Consider the following 9,504-nt stretch of genomic DNA (forward strand, 5'->3'; position numbering starts at 1 on the left):
GCCGTTGACTTTTTATTTATATGTTTGTGGGGGTTTTTTCCATTCATATCTGCTAGGCCATTATTTAGTTCTGGATTCCCTGCAGATATTTCCAAGCTCTTGTATCTAATCTGTGACTAACAGTCTCATCATCTGAAGCCTGTGTGGGTCTGTCTTTGGTGGTGTTTCTGCTGGTTCTTGCTCATGCTGGTTTATTTCCATGCATGTTTGAGTATTTGACTATGTACTACTCATTGTCTAAAGATTATCTGTGGGGATTCTAGATCCTTCCACCAGAGGATTTATGTTTGTTTCTGCCAGACATCTTAGCTATAAGTACCCCGGAACATGTAATGAAATTTAGGCTGCAAATCTGAGCCAAGGGCCGGCCTGTGCCCTTAAATTCTCAGGTCATGTTTCCTTTCCTTTGGTCTTGTGTGCCCCTCAGCACTGAGAACATCTTCTCTGCAGTATTCTACATTATCCTTACCTGAGCTTGTAGTTCGGTGGGATCCCAATTCCTATTAGAGTCTCTGCCTTGGGCAGGCTTTGGTCTTGACTTCTTTTTTTTTTTTTTTTTTTTTTTTTTTAGCTGAGCCATCCTGCTACCTGTTCGCAGCTCAGCGGCTGCTCAGCTCGTGCTGGACTCAAACCGCTGTTGCTCAGAGCTCAAACTCTTGAGCGAGCTCTTAACCAACTGAGCCACTCGGCCGGCCCCTGGTCTTGACTTCTGCCTGCTTGTCCCAATAAGGCTAAAAATAAGGAACTCAAGCGTGTCCACATCAATCAGCAAATGCCTTCAGAGCAAAAGTGACTCTGGAGCCCCATGTATCTTTCCCTTAAATTTTCAGTTTTTGTGTCCTTAACTGTATTTTATTGACTATTTGATTCTTTTAAGATTTTTTTTTACTTCCCTTTTTCAGCAGGAGAGTCCAAATACTCTGGCCCTCCCTCCACAGGAAACTGAAGTCCCACAAAACCAAGCCAAGATTCAAACCCAGGTCTCTTTGATTCTAAATTCTAAGCATTGAATAACTAATATGATATATTCTAGTCTCTCTGGAAATTTTGATTCCCTGCTAAGACTATCAGAGGCTGTATTTTCCCTCTTCTTTTATACTTGAACTTTTTAAATGTCTTACCCCCGCTCCCCCTTTTAATTTAGTAAATAATTAGGTGAATATTTTAAAGCTTTCATCACAGGGATCTTTAGTAAAAGAGTTTTTTGCTGGGCATAATATACCCAGCTAAAAGACTGCATTCCCAGTCTCCACTGCAGCCCATCCATATGGCTAAGTTCTAACCAGTGAGATGTACACAGAAGTACAGTAAGTTCTCAATTAACACTGCCAATAGGTTCTGCAGCTTTAAGTGAAATAATGTATAATAAAACCAGTTTTACCACAGGCTAATTGATATAAATAAGAATTAAGTTCCTATGGCATCTCATCAATGTTATAACGAAACGATGTTGAACAAAATGATGTTATTTGCGGACCTGTTGTATAGTGTGGAAGGGGGCTTCCTTCCTGCAAAATGGTGATGGCCAGAGTTCTAGCTGCCATCTTGGACCATGAGGATGAGGGCCACAGACAAAGAATGATGGACTAGTAAGGTAGAAGGGGCTGGGGTTCCTGATGACGTCAGGGCCACCACATCTGCCCAACACTGGATTTCTAAAGGAATTAAAACGATCTTGTTTAAGCTACTACTGTTTGGAGATTTTCGAGTCCAAACTGACACAGATGAAGAGTAATCTCATGCCAAGGGACTTGGCTAAGAATCCTTTTCTCTCAACTTTTTCCATCTCACCATGCACGGGCCCATAACTCCCTTCTCTCCCAAACACCCTCCCTGAACAACACACAAACCAGTCTGGGCCCAGCCTTATAAATATGGATTTTATAGAAAGAACCAATTCAAAATTGGTCAGATGCCACACGCTAGAAGATTCCAGAACCACAGGGATGAAAAAACAAGAACAAAAAAAATCCCAAAAGAACAAAAACACCCCAGACCAAATTGCCTGAAAATCAAGGTCTCAGTTGACCAAAGGATTCTAAAGAAACATACAGCTGGGGGTGTAGAGACCCCAATGCCTGAACAAGTACCCAGAGCAGAAGGAAAAACGCAGAAATTCAAACCCACAGTCCCTGCCCGCTGGCCCCCCACGCTGTCAAGAGCGAGGCAAAGGGCTTCACAGCTTTTTTTTTTTTGGGGGGGGGGAGGTGGGGAGTGATACAATAGCTTAAATAATGGGAGGAGGGAAATTTTTATACTTCAACTCTTTTTCCCCTCTGGGGGAAGTGGAGAGACTAGTAGCTTGAGGTTCAGGAGAAAAATGTGGTTTTTATTTGTTTTAATGGGAAAAACATCTAGATATGGCAGGCAGGCTGCCATAAAACGTGTCCAGTTTGATCTGTAACGGGGTAGCCCCCAATTCCTAAAGAGGAGGTAAGCTGTGGGGCGGTAGGTTTGGAGAGGTACCAGCCTTGGGTGCTGCAGCCTCTTGGGAGAACACAGCTCCAGAGACAGCTGGTAGAAGGAGTGGAAGGGGGCTAGGATGGGGGAACCCTTAAGTAGTACCAAAATTAGCTGCCATCTGCTCCCTGCTGGTGGATCCCTGGGGTGTAGAGAGTGGCAGGGAGGGTGCTGGGGCTAAGTGGAGAAGAAACTTGAGATGATGATAAAAAACACCCTCCTTGAGGGTCCCCGGCCCTGGGTCTGAAGAGTAGAAAACCAATAGGGGTCAATCAGAGTGCTTTCTTGGGTCACCCCCGCACCTCCATCTCAGTTCTGGCAGGGGAATCAACGCTGCCTGGACTGGGGGTATGGGCTGGTGACCCGGTCCTGGGCCTTGGCTCCCAAGGGGAGGGGGTGGGGGTGGGCATGGTGGGCTCTCCCCCCCCCTCCCCCGGCTTCACCTCCCCTCCTCCCGGCCAGCCCTGCCACCACCCCCGCCTGGCCCGTTACAGGGCAGCACCCAGTTGTTATCATGCAGACCCAGGCGGCAGCCAGGTGTCTCGCGATCGGCTCGGCGGCAGCACATCCAGTAGGAACGTCCGTAAGGCAGGTCATGGTGGTACGGCTTGGGGTGCCAGCGGCAGAGCGACACATCGCCCTTCTCGTATCTCTTGCGGCACTGCTTGCAAGGGTCATCCCGGTAGAGTGGGTCGCGGCTCCAACGCGAGTCTGTGGCCCGCACTCCAAATGCCTCAATGATGCCCTTGAAGTGGTGGCAGGTGCATTTGAGGGCCGCCAAGGCCCGGGTGGGCAGGAAGCTGAAGATCTTGACCAGCACGTGCTCGGGCAGCAGTAGCATGTATTGTCTCGGCTCCAGAAGCCTTTGGATCTTGAAGCGGATCTCCAGGAAGTCATGCGACACGTGCCGGTACAGGCGGCACAGGGAAGTGTCCGCCGTGCCCTCGGCATCGTCAGGACCTGGTGCGGTGGCTGGTGAGTCGGCTGGGGGTGGCTCGGGGGGCCCATCTGGCCCACGGGACTGGAGGAAAAAGAGCTGGCCAGGTGGGGGCGGCTCCTCGGGGCTGACTGTCAGGCACACCGTCTCCTCTTTCACGTTCTTGGTGCCATCCTTGCCAAAGAAGATGCACTCATCTACCACGCCAGTCACTACCACATCCACATGGAAGCCAGATGCTCCGCAGTCCCGGGCAGGGGGTGGAGGGGGAGCCGGGGGAGTGTCCTCAGGCCTGGCAGGGGCTGGGGTCTCCCCCTCATTGGCTTCATCTGCCCTGGCCAGAAGAAACTCCACATTGCTGGGGAGGGCGTCCCGAGAGGGGCTGATTAGCTGGTACAGGTCGCAGGTGATCTTGTCCTTGGCTCGGGCCCCAGGCCCTGGGCTGCCAGGGTAGGCACAGCCGGGCCGGCCCCCACTCCCATTGGGCAAGCTGCCATCTGGTGCACGGGGCTCTCGGCCATTGGAGATGCGGAAGGCAATGCGCACCTCCCCGGGGCCTGGCCCAGGCCGCTCCTCCTTGCGAAGGCCCTTGGCTGGAGGGTTGTCCCGCTGGGCCTCGAAGTGGGCCACTGCCTCAGCTACACGGCTGCAGTCCCCGCCACCAGACCGCCGTTCGGACCCCAGTCCCTTGGCAGGCCCGCCCTGCTCTGCTGACACAAAGACCACAGGCGCTGGGGTGCCAGGGCGTGGGTAGTTCTGCAGGGCCAGGGCAGCCCGCTGTTCCACCAGGGCCACCATCTCAGCCACAGAGAGCAGATCCACATCCTCACTGGCTGAGGCTGGGGGCCCCTCAGCAGCAGGGGGCCCCTCCCGGCCCCCTGGGTCTGGCGGAGCTTTAGTAGGCTCAAGACAGCGCCTCCTCCGTTTGGCCTTGGAGCTGTCACTGCCCCAGTGCCCCTTGACCTTCATGGAGCTGGCCCGGCTGCCACCACCACACTGGTGAGCCACAAAGAAGGCCACCTTCTCCTTTGTATTCCCGGGCTTGATAACATACCATGTGTCCAGCAGGACTCGACCCTCGTCGCCAGCAGCTGCTGCTGAGAGGAGCGGAGCAGGCTGGGAGGCAGGGGCCTCTGAGGCCAAGACGGGAGGTGTATTCTCTGAGTGTGAAGGCCCGTGGTCTGGCTCAGCCCCACTGCTTGACTCAGGGCAGGCTGATGGCTTAAGGGCTGCGGAAGGCGGGCGTGGCTGGTTCTGTGAATAGGTGCCAAAGGGCCGGGGGCACCATAGCTGGAAGGGCAGGAGGCCACCGCGGTCCATTCTGGGCAACGGTGGCAGATAGGGGCTCACTGCATCTCAGGGCCTAGATGGTGGTGGGGGAATGCCACAGGCCACCTGGAGACAGGAGAGAGGAGGTTGGGGAGCTGGGGGAGCCTGCCCTCTAGTACCACCCAGACCTCAACCTCTCTTGATGGAACAGGCCAAATTAGGCCACCAAGAACTCCATTCCTTCCCCGCTGCACAGGTGAGCGAATGGAGGGTTGCAGAGGAGGCAGGACCTGTTCTTTTAACACCCAGAGCCTGGAGGCAGCTGGCAGCTTGCTCCAACGCTACAGATCATACATACTTCACTGCCTGACTGCCTTCACTCCTGATCTAGAGGCCTGCCACCATAACCCTTAAACTTTAGTGACAATACCAACTAACATACAGCTCAACCTTTTTCTATTTGCTCACCCAGTAGCCAGTTCCTAAAAAGACAAGAATTCCCAGCCCTGCCCACGGCTATGGCTGCTTAGGCCAATGGAGGAAGGAATGAAGTGGGCTGGGTGGGGGAAGAAAATCTGAGGTCAGAGCCAGACAGGCTCTTAAAAAATTATTGTAGCTCTTCACTTTGTTCAGGTTGTAGGGATCTTTGAGAATTTCTCAAAGCTGTGTATCTTCCTCCAGAAAAATGTACATACTTGCACAAGACTATGCAGGTAATTCCGCTAAGAACAGCCACAGACCTCTGGGACAAGAAGGCCTGTGCTAGTCTCCTCTCCAAGATGCACACAAGTAAACTGAGGCTCACAGTGGGGAAGGGTTACGTAGTGCAAAATCAGGTCCTCATACTTGCTTTCTGAACTTTTCAATTCAGAACTCTTAGTAATGACCATTTTATTTTGCAACAAGTTTGTGTGCATGACCTAATCTGGAGGTACTTCTGAGGGTCGGACATGACCACTTTCCACTGCAGGACCAACAGGGAGCATATCCCTGTCTCAATCCTTCCCTGGCCCTTCTCCTTCCAGACACCAAAATCCCCTCCAAACCTCAAACCTTCCACATGCCTATAGACCAGGTCAGCAAACTATGGCCCATGGGCCAAATCCGATCCACTGCCTGTCTTTGCAAACAAAGTTTTATTGAAATATGCTCATTTGTTTAAGGCTGCTTTCACACTACAATGGCAGAGTTGAGTAGTTGCAACAGAGAGCATATGGCCTTGCAAAGCCTACAATATTCATTATCTGGCCCTTTATGGAAAAAGTTTCCTGACTGCTGCAGTATAGACTGCCCCTCTAAATATAAACAATTCCACAAACACCACTAAAACCCCATCACTTCATGGTGCTGTAGACACCATTCAAAATCCAGACAGCCTTCAAACACCAGTCACAAAGAGAGTCCTAATCCTACAAATCTTTACCCCCATAATCCCTAATCCCACCTATCCCTCAAATACTTACAACCCCTGCTGAAATTCCAATTCCTAGCTAAAATCAATCAATCAATCAATCAATCAATCACCATATGGCCCCTAAAACCTATAGATGGTTAAGTTTACCAACCACCAATATACATCTAAATGTCTAGGAACAGAAGCTAACACAGCAAAGACCATTTTCTATAGATGCTATCCCTCTATAGCAGCAGTTCTCAACCTTCCTAATGCCGCGACCCCTTAATACATAAAATTAATGTATGGTGACCCCCAACCATAAAATTATTTTCGTTGCTACTCTATAACTGTAATTTTGCTACTGTTATGAATCGTAATGTAAATATCTTTTTGTTTNAGCTGAGCCATCCTGCTACCTGTTCGCAGCTCAGCGGCTGCTCAGCTCGTGCTGGACTCAAACCGCTGTTGCTCAGAGCTCAAACTCTTGAGCGAGCTCTTAACCAACTGAGCCACTCGGCCGGCCCCTGGTCTTGACTTCTGCCTGCTTGTCCCAATAAGGCTAAAAATAAGGAACTCAAGCGTGTCCACATCAATCAGCAAATGCCTTCAGAGCAAAAGTGACTCTGGAGCCCCATGTATCTTTCCCTTAAATTTTCAGTTTTTGTGTCCTTAACTGTATTTTATTGACTATTTGATTCTTTTAAGATTTTTTTTTACTTCCCTTTTTCAGCAGGAGAGTCCAAATACTCTGGCCCTCCCTCCACAGGAAACTGAAGTCCCACAAAACCAAGCCAAGATTCAAACCCAGGTCTCTTTGATTCTAAATTCTAAGCATTGAATAACTAATATGATATATTCTAGTCTCTCTGGAAATTTTGATTCCCTGCTAAGACTATCAGAGGCTGTATTTTCCCTCTTCTTTTATACTTGAACTTTTTAAATGTCTTACCCCCGCTCCCCCTTTTAATTTAGTAAATAATTAGGTGAATATTTTAAAGCTTTCATCACAGGGATCTTTAGTAAAAGAGTTTTTTGCTGGGCATAATATACCCAGCTAAAAGACTGCATTCCCAGTCTCCACTGCAGCCCATCCATATGGCTAAGTTCTAACCAGTGAGATGTACACAGAAGTACAGTAAGTTCTCAATTAACACTGCCAATAGGTTCTGCAGCTTTAAGTGAAATAATGTATAATAAAACCAGTTTTACCACAGGCTAATTGATATAAATAAGAATTAAGTTCCTATGGCATCTCATCAATGTTATAACGAAACGATGTTGAACAAAATGATGTTATTTGCGGACCTGTTGTATAGTGTGGAAGGGGGCTTCCTTCCTGCAAAATGGTGATGGCCAGAGTTCTAGCTGCCATCTTGGACCATGAGGATGAGGGCCACAGACAAAGAATGATGGACTAGTAAGGTAGAAGGGGCTGGGGTTCCTGATGACGTCAGGGCCACCACATCTGCCCAACACTGGATTTCTAAAGGAATTAAAACGATCTTGTTTAAGCTACTACTGTTTGGAGATTTTCGAGTCCAAACTGACACAGATGAAGAGTAATCTCATGCCAAGGGACTTGGCTAAGAATCCTTTTCTCTCAACTTTTTCCATCTCACCATGCACGGGCCCATAACTCCCTTCTCTCCCAAACACCCTCCCTGAACAACACACAAACCAGTCTGGGCCCAGCCTTATAAATATGGATTTTATAGAAAGAACCAATTCAAAATTGGTCAGATGCCACACGCTAGAAGATTCCAGAACCACAGGGATGAAAAAACAAGAACAAAAAAAATCCCAAAAGAACAAAAACACCCCAGACCAAATTGCCTGAAAATCAAGGTCTCAGTTGACCAAAGGATTCTAAAGAAACATACAGCTGGGGGTGTAGAGACCCCAATGCCTGAACAAGTACCCAGAGCAGAAGGAAAAACGCAGAAATTCAAACCCACAGTCCCTGCCCGCTGGCCCCCCACGCTGTCAAGAGCGAGGCAAAGGGCTTCACAGCTTTTTTTTTTTTGGGGGGGGGGAGGTGGGGAGTGATACAATAGCTTAAATAATGGGAGGAGGGAAATTTTTATACTTCAACTCTTTTTCCCCTCTGGGGGAAGTGGAGAGACTAGTAGCTTGAGGTTCAGGAGAAAAATGTGGTTTTTATTTGTTTTAATGGGAAAAACATCTAGATATGGCAGGCAGGCTGCCATAAAACGTGTCCAGTTTGATCTGTAACGGGGTAGCCCCCAATTCCTAAAGAGGAGGTAAGCTGTGGGGCGGTAGGTTTGGAGAGGTACCAGCCTTGGGTGCTGCAGCCTCTTGGGAGAACACAGCTCCAGAGACAGCTGGTAGAAGGAGTGGAAGGGGGCTAGGATGGGGGAACCCTTAAGTAGTACCAAAATTAGCTGCCATCTGCTCCCTGCTGGTGGATCCCTGGGGTGTAGAGAGTGGCAGGGAGGGTGCTGGGGCTAAGTGGAGAAGAAACTTGAGATGATGATAAAAAACACCCTCCTTGAGGGTCCCCGGCCCTGGGTCTGAAGAGTAGAAAACCAATAGGGGTCAATCAGAGTGCTTTCTTGGGTCACCCCCGCACCTCCATCTCAGTTCTGGCAGGGGAATCAACGCTGCCTGGACTGGGGGTATGGGCTGGTGACCCGGTCCTGGGCCTTGGCTCCCAAGGGGAGGGGGTGGGGGTGGGCATGGTGGGCTCTCCCCCCCCCTCCCCCGGCTTCACCTCCCCTCCTCCCGGCCAGCCCTGCCACCACCCCCGCCTGGCCCGTTACAGGGCAGCACCCAGTTGTTATCATGCAGACCCAGGCGGCAGCCAGGTGTCTCGCGATCGGCTCGGCGGCAGCACATCCAGTAGGAACGTCCGTAAGGCAGGTCATGGTGGTACGGCTTGGGGTGCCAGCGGCAGAGCGACACATCGCCCTTCTCGTATCTCTTGCGGCACTGCTTGCAAGGGTCATCCCGGTAGAGTGGGTCGCGGCTCCAACGCGAGTCTGTGGCCCGCACTCCAAATGCCTCAATGATGCCCTTGAAGTGGTGGCAGGTGCATTTGAGGGCCGCCAAGGCCCGGGTGGGCAGGAAGCTGAAGATCTTGACCAGCACGTGCTCGGGCAGCAGTAGCATGTATTGTCTCGGCTCCAGAAGCCTTTGGATCTTGAAGCGGATCTCCAGGAAGTCATGCGACACGTGCCGGTACAGGCGGCACAGGGAAGTGTCCGCCGTGCCCTCGGCATCGTCAGGACCTGGTGCGGTGGCTGGTGAGTCGGCTGGGGGTGGCTCGGGGGGCCCATCTGGCCCACGGGACTGGAGGAAAAAGAGCTGGCCAGGTGGGGGCGGCTCCTCGGGGCTGACTGTCAGGCACACCGTCTCCTCTTTCACGTTCTTGGTGCCATCCTTGCCAAAGAAGATGCACTCATCTACCACGCCAGTCACTACC

General features: G+C 50.7%; 2 protein-coding genes across 2 annotated transcripts in view; both read right to left on the minus strand.

The window, feature by feature from the left end:
- Positions 1–626: 626 nt before the first annotated feature.
- The window catches only part of LOC109374744 (F-box only protein 46), a 21,251-nt gene continuing 12,373 nt past the window's right edge, over positions 627–9,504 (minus strand). Inside the window, exon 2 of the mRNA XM_019629533.1 lies at positions 627–4,792. Coding sequence (XP_019485078.1) covers positions 2,900–4,717 — 1,818 coding nt within the window. The 5' untranslated portion in view covers positions 4,718–4,792 and the 3' untranslated portion in view covers positions 627–2,899. The remainder of the gene's footprint in view (positions 4,793–9,504) is intronic.
- The window catches only part of FBXO46 (F-box protein 46), a 7,758-nt gene continuing 4,770 nt past the window's right edge, over positions 6,517–9,504 (minus strand). Inside the window, exon 2 of the mRNA XM_019629482.1 lies at positions 6,517–9,499. Within this exon, the coding sequence (XP_019485027.1) occupies positions 8,790–9,499 (710 nt within the window). The 3' untranslated portion in view covers positions 6,517–8,789. The remainder of the gene's footprint in view (positions 9,500–9,504) is intronic.

Source organism: Hipposideros armiger, unplaced genomic scaffold, assembly GCF_001890085.2.
Source record: "Hipposideros armiger isolate ML-2016 unplaced genomic scaffold, ASM189008v1 scaffold_859, whole genome shotgun sequence".
NCBI lineage: Eukaryota > Metazoa > Chordata > Mammalia > Chiroptera > Hipposideridae > Hipposideros > Hipposideros armiger.